General features: G+C 47.1%; 1 protein-coding gene and 1 pseudogene across 1 annotated transcript in view; both read left to right on the top strand.

Moving 5' to 3' along the window:
* The first annotated feature begins 1163 nt into the window (after window positions 1-1163).
* LOC142423016 (zinc finger protein SNAI1 pseudogene) lies at window positions 1164-1969 on the top strand (annotated as a pseudogene).
* Window positions 1970-13733: 11764 nt separating this feature from the next.
* SH3RF1 (SH3 domain containing ring finger 1) overlaps window positions 13734-15943 on the top strand; it is a 219333-nt gene continuing 217123 nt past the window's right edge. The window contains exons 1-2 of the mRNA XM_075564245.1: window positions 13734-13927; window positions 15306-15785. Of these exons, the coding sequence (XP_075420360.1) occupies window positions 15393-15785 (393 nt within the window). The 5' untranslated portion in view covers window positions 13734-13927; window positions 15306-15392. The remainder of the gene's footprint in view (window positions 13928-15305; window positions 15786-15943) is intronic.

The following is a 15943-nucleotide window of genomic DNA, read 5'->3' as shown; positions in this document are numbered from 1 at the left end:
TGTGACCACCTCCCTTGGGGAAGGACGACAGAAAAGGGGTGAAGGGAGACGTCAGACAGGGAAAGATATGACAAAATAATAATTTATAAATTATCAAGGGCTCATGAGGGAGGGGGAAAAAAAGAGGACCTGGTGCAAAGGGCTTAAGTGGAGAGCAAATGCTTTGAAAATGATGAGGCCAAAGAATGAACAGATGTGTTTTACACAATTGATGTATGTATGGATTGTGATAAGAGTTATATGAGTCCCTAATAAAATGTTTAAAACAAAAAAGAAAACCAGAGAAGAATTGATGCATTTTCAATTATGGTGTTGGGGGAAAATATTAGAAGTACTACTGTAGACTGACAGAACAAACAAATCTGTCTTGAATGAAGAACAGTCAGGATGGCTTCAGATACGTTGGACATGTTATCAGGAAAGACCAGCCTCTGAAAAAGGACATCATACTTGGCAACAAAAAAGTGAGGAAGACCCTCAACAATGGATTAATGCAGAGACTGCAAAAATAGTCTCAACCATGATGTGCCAGTCTGTGTAAACTAGAGAAACAAATCCACAGAAACTCATATGTATAAGAGAGAGTTTTATTTTATTTTTTAAACAATTTATTAGGGGCTCATACAGCTCTTATCACTGTCCATACATATACATACATCAATTGTATAAAGCACATCTGTACAGTCTTTGCCCTAATCATTTTCTTTTTTTTCCTTTTCTTTTTTTTACATTTTATTAGGGGCTCATACAACTCTTATCACAATCCATACATATACATACATCAATTGTATAAAGCACATCCATACATTCCCTGCCCCAATCATTCTCAAAGCATTTGCTCTCCACTTAAGCCCCTTGCATCAGGTCCTCTTTTTTTTCCCTCCCTCCCCGCTCCCCCCTCCCTCATGTGCCCTTGGTAATTTATACATCGTTATTTTGTCATATCTTGCCCTATCCGGAGTCTCCCTTCCCCCCTTCTCTGCCGTCCCTCTCCCAGGGAGGAGGTCACATGTGGATCCTTGTAATCAGTTCCCCCTTTCCAAGAGAGAGTTTTATATAAAGAGTAAATGTACATTAAGAAAGCATCCCGAGAACAATGCTCTCAGTTGCACACGCCGCGGTCCTTGAGAGACTCAACGACCCACTCGCCTTGCTGGGCCACCATGCCGCGTCCTTTCCTTGTCCCGAAGCCCGCTTGCTCTCGCCGGAGACCCAACTACAGCGAGCTGCACGATTCGTCCTTAAGAGTTCGCCATTCAGCAGCCCTACGACCAGGCCCACCTGCTGGCCGCAATCCCGCCGCCGGAGGTCCTCAACCCCAGGGCCTCACTGCCCACACTCATCTGGGACTCGCTCCTGGTACCCCAAGTCCAGCCCAGCGGCTGGGCCTCCCTGCCACCCCAGGAAGGCCCAAAGGCCACCGAGCTGAGCTCCCTATCAGAGGAGGACAGTGGGAAAGGTTCCCAGCCCCCCAGCCCGCCTTCGCCGGCTCCCTCGTCCTTCTCTTCTGCCTCAGCCTCTTCCCGGGAGGCCGAAGCCTTTGCTGCCTTCACGGGCTTGGGCCAGGCGCCCAAACAGCTAGCCGTGCTCACCGTGACCAAGGACCCCCAGTCTCGGAAGGCCTTCAACTGCAAGTACTGCGACAGAGTATGTCAGCCTGGGCGCCCTCAAGATGCACATACGAAGCCACACTCTGCCCTGCGTCTGCGACACCTGCGGGAAGGCCTTCTCCAGGCCCTGGCTGCTACAGGGCCACGTGCGGACCCACACCGGTGAGAAGCCCTTCTCCTGCCCCCACTGCAGCCGTGCCTTCGCGGACCGCTCCAACCTACGCGCGCACCTGCAGACCCACTCGGCCGTCAAGAAGTACCAGTGTCGGAGCTGCTCTCGCACCTTCTCCCGCATGTCCCTGCTCCAGAAGCACGAAGAGTCGGGCTGCTCCGGGGGCCCCCTGGGGCCCTAGGGACCCCCCTCCAGCACACTTCCCCCACTCTAGCGGGAAGGACCCTTCAGGGCCACTGAATTCCCTTCTGACTGGCCCATTCTGGCTGTGCTGTGCTGTGCTGGCCCCGCCCTGACAAGGGCCCTTGTCCGGTGGTCTTCACAGCTCTGAGAGGCTGGTGGGCTCTGAAAGAGGCCTTTCTGCAGACTTTCCCAGCGGTGGGCAGACCACTGGCAAGTGGGTGCAGCCCCAGTTCCAGAGCATTCCCCAGACCATGGCCTGTCCTAGAGGGTGGGTGTGTATGTCCAAAGCTGTTTGGCTGTAGGTGCTTTTAGTTAGAAGACAAAGAGCCAACCAGACTAGGACTCACCCACCCCCACCCAGAAGCCCCCACTCTCCCCCCTTACTCAGGCCATCTCTCTGTGAGGTGTGGCTCTAACCATGCAATAGCCCAACCCCTGGCGTGTCCGTGGGGCCTGTGGGCTGGTCACAGGACACAAGCGGGTCGAGACCCCATTGCCCCAGACCTGGGCAGCTATTTCAGCCTCCTGTGTCACGGTGGCACCTGTTTTCACAGGCAGTTGAACAATTTCTCAAAAGGGACTGTGAGTAATTGCCACCACTTGCTGAAGCCCCAAGTAGGGTGCTTTGACCTGACCTAGCGGGTCTCCCAGCACTATTTTGGGGGCTCAACAGGTGGACCTGGAAGGAAGATGTTTACATTTTTTTTAAGGTACACTGGTATTTATATTGCAAGCAACGTTTTGTACTAAGGAAACATTTTGTATAGTAATATGTACAGTGTATTGATATTCAATAAAGTGGTTAATTTATCTATTAGAAAAAAAAGAAAGCATCCCAACCCAGTGCTGCCCAAGCCCATAAGTCCAACATTAGCCCATATGTCTGACACCCATCTACAAAGTCCTCTTCAGTCTCGCAACACACACACATGATGCCGACTGCAGGAGGAAAGCTGAATCAGTGAACGTGCAAGCATCTCAGCGCTGGCAGGGGTCTCCACACGACTGCCCCAGCACCCAGGGTTGCATCAGGGTAGATCCATGTGGCTTCTCTTCAGGGATGTCTTGCAGGAAGTGAGCCTTGCCAGCTGAAGCATGGAAGTGGCTAAGGCAGCTGAACCCTGGTCCAACCATCAGAAAGCAAGAGACCCGAGAACTAGCAAGGTGAGGCTCACCAAGCAATTTAGCTCTTTGCTCTTCAATTAATCCCACATGTGTTTATCAGCCAGGTTGGCACAACAAACCTTAACTATCTCAATCCAGCCCTTGCCAACTTGGCACCTGTGCACAATTTTTTAGCCTAACAATGGCAGTTAAGTAACCTCTACACCTTAATTCAATAATCCTATGAATATATTCCTCCACCTATGAAAGTTTGTAAGTCAACCACTTCATGCCTTTATCCCCCCAATTTTGGGTATACAATATCTATACTGCCCCCTTACAACAACCCAGTGCTCTGAGTAGACAATCATATTTTTTGACACAAAGAATCTTCATTCCAGTTGGGATCTTGTGAGTCTGCATCCATAAGCAAAGTCAAATCAGGACAGGCTGTCCATGAAGTCTGCAGCAGTATGCACCAGTTCATAGGCTCAAATAACTTCTCTCCATCTGTTCGGGTTCTGGTCAACTCAATGTGGGCTGCCTCACTTAGCCTCACCGGGGTACCCATTGGTCGGGGTACCCATTGCCTTTAGACCATGGGCTCATCACAGACACTCAACAAGCCTAGCCCCCCTCGTGCTAGGTCATACACTTTAGATGCCAACCCACTCTTCTCTTCTATGTCCTGTAAACCGAGTCCACAGGTGTCGGTGGCCAGACTCAACCTGTCTCTTTATTGATGCCTTTCTCCCACTTCCACTCAGCAAGTGGATCCATGTAGTCACCTAGCAAGCATTTCAGCCTGTCCACAGCCTCCCTTTAACATTCAGTCCTAGAGAGGAGTTTTCTTCAGGGTTCCAGATTTTTCCTAGCTTCTGACAAAGACCACTGCAAATGGTCCAATTTCAAATCCAAATAGTTCCTTTTTTTGTCTTCAATCTGTCAACAGCCCCCAAGCATGCCTCTTCACCTGCTAATGTCCTGAGCACTAGAAAGCACTGGGTGAAGCTAATCCCTTTGAAGCTTTCCTTCCAGGTAGATCCTAACCCATCTAAAGATCAAATTAATGATTGAGGCAAGTGGGTTTGCAAGCTTTCTATTTTTGTACTTCCCAATAAATATTTCTATAAATCATTATATTGATAATAAGCAGAAGAAATAGAATCAGATACTAAATTAAATTCTTAAAACAGTCACATTCAGTCCTTATCTAAACACATGACAATTTTGAGGAATGAGCAGGATTGGGTTGTGCTTCATTCTGTTGGACATAGTGTCCCTGTGAGTGGGAACCAACTGGACAACAGGTATTAACAACAATAAATCTTTATGGAAGCAGACTGACACATCTTCCTCCTAGGAGAGGTTTGTGCAATTGAACTTCAGGTTTTCTGGTTAGTAGTCAGTGCTTAACCCACGGCACCACTCCTTTAGACCCACACTCCAACCAAACCCACTGCCATTAAGTTGATTCTAACTCATAGTGACCTTATACTAGATCGGAATGTCCAGCAGTAAGGCGGGTACTTGTATAGTTTAACACATTTTTCAGATGATTGTGAAGGCACGAAACCCTCTGAAAGGCACTAAACTCTCTGAAGACGGGTTAGAATTCTCTCAAAGTTAAAGAACACCAGGTCTTTTCAGGTGTTCCGGTGTCCCGCACAGCTCCTCAAATATTTCAGACCTGTTCTTCCATGGAGTCTAGAGGAAGATGCAGCTCAGTTACCTCCCACTCACCAGTCTAACTTTCTCCCTAGCTTCCCTTCTGTTTGAACTGAGATCTTCTGGGAGTGTCTATAAATACTCCATCTGGTAGGACTTTTTGCCAGACAGCGAAGTTTGCACCACCTTCCCACCACTGTAGCCCAAAATAGCTTCTCTGGGCTTGCCTGACTCTAACTGTGAAGAACCCTGATTCTGACAGCTATAGCACCTCATGGCCATTTGACTTTTTACAGGAGATTCCAATGCTCTTATATGACCTTTATGCAATTAGGATAGAAATAAAACTTTTAAAGCTGCACCGAATCTTCAGAGATAATCCAATTCAGCCCCTAAATGATATGGAAACAGATGCAGAGACAGAAATGAAGGCAGAAAACAACCATTTCACAAGTCTCTGCCATGTGCCAGATAGCACTGTGTCATTTTTAAATGACTTTTATCTTTCAGAATAGATCATTTGATCTCCATTTGTATGGATAAAGAAGCAGAAGCTCAGAAGTTGAAGACTTTGATAAGTCATTCACAGGTAGTAAACCCAGGATTGAATCTAAGTTTCAAAAACAATAATATGAAAGATAACTTACTCACCACTCACCACAGGAGATGGTCAGTGTCATGTGTCAACTTGGCTGTGATTTGCAGTACTTTGGCAGATGCTATGTCATCCCCTTCCATTTTGTGATCCAGTGAGCAGCCAATCAGTTGAAAGGGGAGTTTCCTTGGGAGTCTCTCCACTATATAAATGGATATGCCCAGGTAAAGCTCACGCTTTCTCGATCCCCCACTTTTCTCATCTCACGACATCTGGTTCTTAGAATGTAGCTCTACAGACTTGGGGCTCATTGGCCACTGCAATCACCTGAGACAGCAGAAGCCATCAGCCTAGCCTGACCCATAGACTTGGGACTTTTCTAATCTGCACAATTACAAGAGTCATTTCTTAAAGTAAATTTCTTTTTATATTTATGTATACACTTCACTGAACTTGCTCCTCTAGACAACCCAGACGTAAGCCTTTTGCATTGGGCATGGTCCAGAGCATTTTAACAGCATTGTTATGCTCATTTTATAGGGGAAACTCAGGTGTAGAAGATTAGAAACTTGCCCAAGTTCACCACTTCAGAGGTGGTGAAGCCTTTGACTTCATTGTTTTTCCAATACCTAGTGTCCTAAAGAGGGTAGAGGCAGGGAGCAGTTACTATTGCTCAGGTAGGAAGCCTTGTTGCTGTTGCTGGGGAGTCAGTGCTGACGGATAGACACCCCATGTGTGCAGAGCAGAGGGTAAAGCACATTTTCTGAGATACCCCAAAGGGGCAATCTTTTGGCTTGACCATTTGTGCCACACACAGGGACCCTCACAAGCAGGAAAGGATCAGCCCTGAAATCAGGCTGAAAGGATGGCCTTAGTGAGTTACCTTACTCTGGACTTAGGGCCACTCTGCATCAGAACTGACTCAATTACGGTGAGTTCTGGTGATCTCTGGCTCAGAGCCATCTGAATAGGTGGTGAAAATGGGGGAATTGAAGAGAGAAGGAGGAGTTGAAGGTAATTCTGTATTTTCTTGCTTGCTTCACAATGGGGTAAATGGTAGCAAATGGGGTAAATAGTGACATCATTAACTAAGCTATAGATCAACAGAGTTATCTAACTTTAAACTAAAAAACTCACTGCTATCAAATCAATGGTTACTCCCAGAGAGCCCTGTGGGTTTCTGAGGCTGTACGTTTCTGAGAGTAGAAAGCCCAGTCTTTCTCCTGAGAGCTGCTGTGGTTTCAAACCCCCAACAATGAGAACTGCCTCTCAATGCAACGACACCACCCAGGCTCCTCCACAGATAACGTACTTACATAGATATAACTAAGCTGTACATCAACTGGAGAAGATCAGCTGACATTTCATTTGTGGTTCATGTTACAGCCTTTGTTTTCTTTCTAAATTTAATTTAAAAATTATTTTGTTGTGGGTTCTTATAGCTGTTATCACAGTCCATACATAGATCTATTGTGTCAAGCACATTTGTAATTACGTTACCATCATTTTCAAAACATTTTCTTTCTACTTGAGCCCTTGGTATCAGTTCATTTTCCTACTCCCCCACCCTCGCTCCCTCATGAACCCTTGATAATTTTTTTTTCATGTCTTACACCCACCGCTGTCTCCTTTCACTCACTTTCTGTTGTCCATTGCCCTGGGAGGGGATTATATGTAGATCATTGTGATCAGTTCCCCCTTTCTTCCCACACCTTACCCTTACATTACATAGTTTTATTGATCTATGTCTTCAACTAGACTGTGTATGGAGAAGAATCATGTGACTTCACCTTCTTCATAAAAACCTATTGGTTGGTGGACTGTAAGAACGACCCTCTATGGAACTTGGCACATGGTCTAATTTCCCATCTGTGAAGCACTAAGTTTATGCAACTGTAGGATGAAGAGAATGATAATTCTATAATTGATTCACAGGTTCTGGGTGGTGTACATGGTTCCCACATTAATTGTTAACTGAAAGATTAGTGTTTGAGTCTCCACAAAGTTTCCTTGGAAGAAAGGCCTGCCAATCTACTTCCCCCAAATGCACCACAGATCTGCTCTACATGGGGTCACTGTGTGCTGGAATTGGCTCCCTGGCAACTAGGATACTAGGCTTGTTCCCTTCTTTAAGTATTATTCACAGGCACCAATGGCCACAAGCACTGGTTTGGCTGCTGAGGTCAAAGTGGTGCAAACAGACCCACTTTCTACCTCCAGGGGGTGTTTCCTCAGGTGTGCAAGTCAGGCAATGCACAAGGGATTAAAAAATTAGATAATGAAACATGTTACAGATGATTGAGTTACTGGGATAGAGCATGATAGGTCTGTAAGACATGGAAGAAGCTTGATCTTCATGGGTGCACTGTTCTTTGCTTGTTTTGAATGGTTGTAAGGCAAGAATAAAAAGGGAGAGGTTGCTTGGCCATGTAACGAGGACCAGAGAAAAAGGGGAAAAAATAAAGGGGAGCGAGGCAAAGGGAAGTAGAGGTGAATTGGACATAGATGTCAATTGAGATCTATTATGTGGGTAGCTGGCAGAAATATTGATGAAGATGAAAAATCAAAAGATGACCCCTATATTTCTAGTTTCAACAATTGAATGCTTAGTGCTACTGTTTACCAAGATCATGGAAGTTGGAGGAGCAACACGTTTTGGAGAGTACTGATTATCAGACACCTGAATGCATGAGATCAAGCATACCAGAGTCCTCTGTTCTGGGAAATTAACAGTGGGGACCTGTGTCATAATGTCGCCACCATGAACAGGAGCTTCTCTCCATCTCATTGTTCCCATTTTGAAAGCGGCGATAATTACATGTGTTTTTAACCTGCTTCAGAGGGATCTTGAGACGATCAATGAGATAATGTATGTGAAAGCACTTTGAAGGTTTGGCAGGATAAGGACTGTATAAATCCAAGCTATCATTATGTTACCAGGTGATTATATTTTTCATGTATCTCATGGAAACCCCCGAGGTCATGAGAACATCTCCCTTGCCGTCTTTCCTTCAGGGTCAGTTCCCAGCAATGGAGACATGAACATGCTTCTTGTTCCCCGACTGTTCCTTCTCCAAGTATTCCCTTGACAGAATTTTAATCTTGATCTTCACTGAAATTACCAGCGTTGGGCTATTTATTTATCTATTTTTTTAAGCTCTTGTGAAGAAAATAAGCTTGGCCCAGCCTGTCTGGGGGACGGACTCTTGGCAGATAATGAGCATGAGGATCGCTCCCTTTAGTTGAACAGTACGGAGCACATAGACCAGCAGGTTGTCTCAGTCAATCACCCAACACTAAGAAAGGCAAATTTTGTTCCCCATCAGATAGATGAAAGATGCCTTAAGACATTAAAGTAAGGGGGGAAAGGGAGAGCAGCTGATAGCACTGAATACAGTATTACCCCACTCAAGGGAGCAAACAACAGAATTGTATGTAAATGGATCTACTGGATCTGTAGGATGCAGCAAAACAAACAAACAAATAAATAAGGTTTCCCGAGGAATAGAGTTGGGGGAGGGGGACGGGACAAAGGGGAGCTGATATCAAGGAATTCAAGAAGAAAGAAAATGTTTTGAAACTGACTGTGGTAGCAATTGTACAATACTGCGTGATGTAATTGAACTATGGAATTTTATCACACCTGTAAGAGCTCCTAATAAATAGATTTAAAAAAAGAAGTTACAATAGCTAGTCATAATACTTCTGTAAAACTTCCTTTTACCAGCAGAGTGATTTAAGCTAATAAGAGTTGTGTCTAAAATATAGTGAACTAGCAGCAAGGAAGTCCAAAGAACTTCAGTCACATCCCAGACAGGTTCATGGGATTTGTATACTGGTTTCGCTGATCCCTCCAGTTTTGGGACACTTGGTCTTTAGTTCTTTGACAATGGGTGCAACTATTGATGTCCTTCTCTTACGATTTTTAAGAGCTGTGCCAGTCTACCTGCGACCTAATGCTGCTCTCTAAAAACAACCAAAACCCCAAAATCGGAACAAAGAAAACTATTCCTCGCTCTCCAGAGTAGTAACATGATGAGCAGTTTCTTGGGAGGAGGCACAGGACACTCAGTTCAGCCTGGAGTCGAGGATAGGATAGTTATGTGCAAAAGAGAAGGCCGCGAGGTGGTGCAGAGAGTGCTGAATTCCGAACACAGAGACCTGGGGTTGAGTTGTGGACCAACATTATTTACTATTTACTATGTAACCAATTATTCAGGTTACATAGCCTCAATATTTAAACAAAACTATTTTATTGGGGTCTCTTACAGCTCTTATAAAAATCCATCCATACCTCCATTGTGTCAAGCACATTTGTACATTTGTTGCCATCATCATTCTCAAGACATTTTCTTTCTACTTGATCTCTTGGCATCAGTTCGTTTTCCCCCCTCCCCACTCCCTCGTTCCCTTATGAACACTTGGTGATCCATAAGTTATTTTTTTTTCATGTCTTACATCGATTGCTGTCTCACTTCACCTACTTTTCTGCTGCCCATCCCCCCGGGAGGCAGTTATATGTCCATCATTGTAATCAGTTCCCTCCTTCTCCCTCCACCTGCCCCTCCCGCTCCTGGTATCACTACTCTCATTATTGGTCCTGAGGGGTTTATCTGTCCTGGATTCCCTGTGTTTCCAGCTCTTATCTGTACCGATGTACATGCTCTGATCTAGCCAGATTTATAAGGTAGAATTGGGGTCCTGATAGTGGGGTCATGATAGCATTAAAGAATTAGAGGAAAGTTGTATGTTTCAACGGTGCTGTGCTGCATCCTGACTGTCTTGTCTCTTCCTTGTGACCCATCTGTAAGAGGATGTCCAATTGTCTACAGATGGGCTTTGGGTCTCCACTCTGCACTCCCCCTCATTCACATTGATATGATTTTTTGTTCTGGGTTTTTGATGCCTGATACCTGATCCTATTGACACCTCATGATCTGGGGTGAACAGGCTGGTGTGCTTCTTCCATGTGGGTTTTGTTGCTTCTCAGTTAGATGGCTGCTTCCTTTAAGACTCCAGATGTTATATCTGTTGATAACGGGGCACCATCAACTTTCTTCACATTTGCTTATGCACCCATTTTGTCTTCAGCGATCATGTCAGAGAAGGTGAGCATCACAGAAGGCTGGGTTATTAGAACAAAGTGTTCTTGTGTTGAGGGGGTACTTGAGTAGAGGCCCAATATCTGTCTGCTGCCTTAATACTTAACTTATAAATATATGTGCATAGATCTATTTCCCTATTGTTATATATAAACATATTTATTATATGTACATGCCTGTCTTTAGATCTCTATAAATGTCTTTTGCCTCCTAGTTCTTTCCTCTATTTCCTTTTACTTTCCCCTTGTCTCACTATCATGCTTGACCTTGTTCGGCTTTCAGTAATTTCTCTTGGCTACATTGCACTTGATCAAGTCCTACTGGCCATCCTGTGTCCTCCTCACCATTGATTTTAGATCGTTTGTTGTTCCCTTGTTGTTCCCTGGGTTTGTTGGCATGTCTCCTTCCTTTCCCCTGCCTCCCTCTCTCCCATGTCCTCCTGGAACCGTCAGTCCTGTTGTTTTCTCCTCCAGATTGTTATCCTGCCTATCTTATCTGTATAGACATGCAGAGACAATAATAAGCATGAAAGCAAGACAAAACAAAAATAAAAAAACAAAAAAGAAAACAAAAGACTACCACCAACAAACTAAAAACCTATAAATAGTTCTTGGTCTGTCTGTTGACTTTTATGAGTGTGTTCTGGTCAAGTCTGATGGAGTGCCATGCCTTGGCCCCAAAGTCTACTTTTGGTATTCCTTGGGGACTTCATTGCTTTGGCTCCCCACCCCCCACCACTCTGCTGCACGCCCCTAATGTTTCGCCCCAGTGTGGTGGTGTCAAGTCAGGCACAATTCCTGCACTTTGTCTAACCCTCTCTTTTTTTCCTAACTATAAATTGAACATAATAATGTTATCTGTTTACTGACTGTAATCTTAGAGCCAGGCTCTCCTTCACTTGCACAGGTCCAGCTGCAAAAGGAGGCTCCTAGTCTCAGAAGTCACACTCCATTTGCAGATGAATCCATTGTTGTACAGTGAATCCTGACACATAGCAACCCTGTAGGATAAAGTCAGACTTTCCAACATGGAAGCAAACTGTTACATATTTCTCCCCTGGAGTCTGAGAGGTTTTAACTGCTAGCCTTTTGGTTTGAAGACGCCGCTTAAACACTGTGCCGCCACGGTTCCTGTTTGCATATTTTTCTATTAAAAATTCTTGTCCTTTCTCATTCTGTTCCTCTTTTCAGCTCAAACACAGCATGCTTATTTTCTTCTTAGGAGCCTTGGTGGGGTACTGGGTTATACTCTGTTTTCCTGAAAGTAAGACATCCTCCAAAAATAAGGCCTATTTACAGTTTTGCCTCTCGCTGAAATATAAGGCATTCCCCCCCAAATAAGACACCCCCGAAAATAAGACCCCAAAGATACCGTAACTCTGGATTCTGGACCATAGTGTCGGGTGCTGCTGTGCAGCTCACTGTTGGCCGCAGCGTAGCCGGGGCAGACAAGAAGTGCGAGGTCTCTTTTAATAAAACAATAAATTTGTACATATTCTTCTTCATGGAAAAATAAGACATCCCCTGAAAATAAGACCTAGCGCATCTTAGGGAGCAAAAGTTAATATAAAACACTGTCTTAGTTTTGGGGAAACAGGGTAGTTGGGCTGGTAACCACAAATTCAGTCACACCATGGGAGAAAGATGAGGTTTTCTGCTCTTATAAAGATTTAAAAATCCAAACCCACTCACTGCCATCATGTTGATTCCAACTCAGAGGACCCTATAGAATACAGAATAGGACTGCCCCTGTGGCTTTCTGAGACTGCAGGTGCAGATTTTTCTCTAATGTCACATTTTTCTCTTAAAGAGCAACTGGTGGATTGAGAGTGCTAACTTTGTGGTTAGCTGCCCAGCAGGTAACCCACTACACCAAATCCAAAGGAGCAGTTAGTTCTATTTTGCCTTATTGGGTTGCTTTGAGTCAGAATCAACTTTGATGACAGGTTTTTTTTGTTTGTTAAATGCAGGGCAAATGTATTCCTCATTTTGGTATTTTATGAAGTATGACTCCTAACATCTTCTGTTTAGAGCAAAGCTGAAGAGAGCTCACAAGGCTAGACTGAATGCATGTAGTGTTTAGTATAGTGCCTGGACTACAATGAGAGATTGGTAATTATTGGTTGTTATACTTTTTCCCTTACCGAGGTGACTCTAATTTGTCTTGAATCATTTAGCTGTGGTTGATGTTTCTCTTCTGTTTGGTCAGTAACCTGGCATGGGTTTCTGACATAATCTTTGCACTCCTTTCTCCTGACTTCTACACACCTTTGAGGCAGGCTATTTGGGATAATTCTGTATAAGCTGTAAATAAATGTTAACGCTGAAATCAGTGCCACATTTGGTTTCCTTTGGAATTGAACGTGAAGAATCCACACAATACCTGGGACTAACTGGATAACACGGTTTTCAAAAGGTACTGGAAGGCTTAAAAAAGTTCGTGGGGAAATTGAATGAAAAGAGAATGGAATTTCTCCAGGAACATTTTTGGAAGTCCCTCTCCTATATTTCAGTTTACAGGTGTGTGACCATGACAACCAACACCGAGCACAGTGCTGCTGGGGGCTGCTTCTCAGGCTCAGGTCAAACGTTGAGGTCACTGAATTCTCCCCATTTAGGGTAGGGAGAATGACCTAAACCCCCTAAGGATGAGTTTGAAGGCAATGAAGTTTTGGGGTGTTCCACCCCCCCTTCCCTTCCCTGAGTTTCTGGGCCAGCGATCCCCAAACTTGGTTGAGAAACTCAACCTGTCGGAGCAGGCAGAGAGGGGTGCAATTCTGCTTGGCGGCGAGCCCCCAAGTCTGGTAGCTGGACCGCTGCCCCGGGGCCCTACTGATACAATAAACTACTCTGCGGTCTCACTGGGTCGTCAGTCTCTGCAGAGCCTGGTGACGCTAAGCAAAGTACAGCGGGCGGAGCTCCGCGGGGCGGCTCCCGTCCCTCGGGCTTCGCGACCCATCCCGCCGGGCGGAGTCCATTCCGTTCCCGCGCCTCTTTCCTGGGCCCCCACCCTCAGCGCTGTGCCTCTGCGATTGCTCCCCGTTTTCAGGCGTGTTCTCTGTAGGGAGAGACGTGCGCCGCCACGCCTTCCTTCTCGCGCGCCCCGGGGCCTCCCGCTTCCCGCGCCCCGGTAGGCCGCGGGCCCCGCGCAGGTAGCTCGGGCGGAGGCCCAGCGGCGGCGCTGCGCTTCCGAGGGCCACGCCCCTCGCGGGGAGGCGCCGTCTCGGCCCCGCCCCCAGCGCCCCGGGCGCCGACGGCGGCCCCGCCTCTCCCGCCCCGCCCCCCGCTCCCGCCCTCCCGGGCCGGGAAAGTGGGCGGCGGCGGCGGCGGCGGCGTGTGTTCGAGCGTGAGGGCGCCGCAGAGAGGAGGCTCCCCGGGTCGCGGCCGCGTCGCAGCCACCGCGAGCGGAGAACGCGGCGGGCGCGGCGCGGCGGAGCTGCTGGGGCACCGGCCGCCGCGGGCCCGCGAACAAAGAGGAGGCGCCCGCGCGCGAGGTAGGGCGTGCGGCCCGGAGGAGGCGCGGGGGTCGGGGCGACCTCGTGCCCCAGCGCGCCGCGCGGTCCCGCTCCCGCCGCCCGGGGGCCCCGCGGGCCGGGCCACGACCTGCCGGGACGGAGCCCGCGGCCTGGCCGCCTCTCCGGGCGCAGTGCGCGGTCTCCCCGGGCTCAGCCCGCACCGCCTGCCCCGCGGACGGGCCGGGCACTCGGCTCGGGTCCGCCCGCTGTGGAGCTGCTTTCGCGAGGCACTTTGCCACGCCGAGTCTTGCAACTTCAAGCTGCGCATTTATTTCTTAAGTCCTCGGAAACTTCCAGCACTCGAGCGGGGGTATCCCCTCCTGCCCCGGCCTGAGGGAAACCCAGGCGTGGGTGCGGCTGAACCCCGACTGTTGCCTGCGGCGACAGCCCGCCCCCGGCGTGTGTCTGCCGGCCCCGGTGTGTGTCTGCGGGTGTGCGGCCGGCGAGGCACCGCGCGCCGCCCCGCGGGGCCTGGGAATACCTGTGCGTGGCTGCCTGGGCGCCCCTTGCCCCAGCTTTGCCAACAGCAGCTGCTAATGTTTCCATCGAAAGATCTTTACCTATTTTTTGGCCCAAAGCATGTACATGTACTTTTATTTTGTTGAGGCGAGGCCGGCACTGGTTCAAAGGCTTTTTTTTTCTTGAATGGCCCCATTTTCGTAGGATGCCCACAGGCCAGCATGCCATGGTCAGATTCCTGCTGATAATTTTGCCACGTTTTGTGAATGGGATTAGGACAGGCCGTTCTGAAATCGGGCTCAGAATTTGGCAGCCCCGAGTGTTGCTTTTGTATTTTAACTGCTTTCAGGCAAGTCTCTGATTGTGTTCTTTAGAATTGCCAACCTTCAGCTCTTTTTAGTCGGGCAAGATGAAACAGTCTTTTAAGACCAGTGAAGAAACATATGTATTTAATATTAGGATCATTTACCGTAAGCGATCACAGGGCATGGTTTCTTAAACACTAAAGTGGCTTGGAAATTGTGAACTTTGATGGATTTAAAAGTAATTTTGAGGTAGAGGAAATTTTCAATTGCTTCTGTTCACCTAGCATGAGCTGGGGACTTTATTAAGGCAACTCATATCACCTTGACTGCTGAAGAAATTAGGTTCTTCATTGTTTCATAACTCTGTTTATTGTAGATAGCCTGCGTAGTACTATAGCTCAACAGTGAACTCCTGAATGTCTTTAGTGATTAATTCTGAATTGAGTTTAGAGACCAAGTTCCAAAATAAAGCCACACTGCTCAGAGGAAGCACTTTTGAGTACTTTTTGTCTTGTGTGGGCATCCCCCCCCCCACCCAGTGATATTACTGATTTTTCTCTTTTTCAAACCTCCCTCTCTCCTTTTGATTCCAGCATAAACTGAAATGGATGTTACATGAGTCATTTTAAGGGATCCATACGATGAACACTTCTGAAGCCTTTTTAGTAAACTAGCTAAAGATGGATGAATCTGCCTTGTTAGACCTTCTGGAGTGTCCTGTGTGTCTGGAGCGGCTTGATGCTTCTGCAAAAGTCTTGCCTTGCCAGCACACGTTTTGCAAACGATGCTTGTTGGGGATCGTTGGTTCCCGAAATGAACTCAGATGCCCCGAGTGCAGGACTCTAGTTGGCTCTGGTGTTGAGGAGCTTCCGAGTAACATCCTGCTGGTCAGACTTCTGGATGGGATCAAACAGAGGCCTTGGAAACCCGGCCCTGGTGGGGGCAGCGCAGTGAACTGCACAAGTGCACTAAGGGTGCCGAGCAGCACCGTGGCCAATTGTGGCTCAAAAGATCTGCAGAACTCTCAAGGTGGACAGCAGCCCAGAGTGCAAGCCTGGAGCCCCCCAGTGAGGGTGAGTAGCCCGCAGGGGCCCTTGGGTGGATGAAGGGGGCGATGACTACATTTTTCTCTTGACTCTTCAGTTGCGTGTTTTCTAAGTCAGCTCATTGCTAAAGAAACCGCATGTACTGGAACGGATAGTAAATTATGCCTCAAGGCCTTATTTTTTTT

Source organism: Tenrec ecaudatus, chromosome 12, assembly GCF_050624435.1.
Source record: "Tenrec ecaudatus isolate mTenEca1 chromosome 12, mTenEca1.hap1, whole genome shotgun sequence".
Lineage (NCBI taxonomy): Eukaryota > Metazoa > Chordata > Mammalia > Afrosoricida > Tenrecidae > Tenrec > Tenrec ecaudatus.
This window is presented reverse-complemented; position numbering and strand designations above follow the sequence as displayed.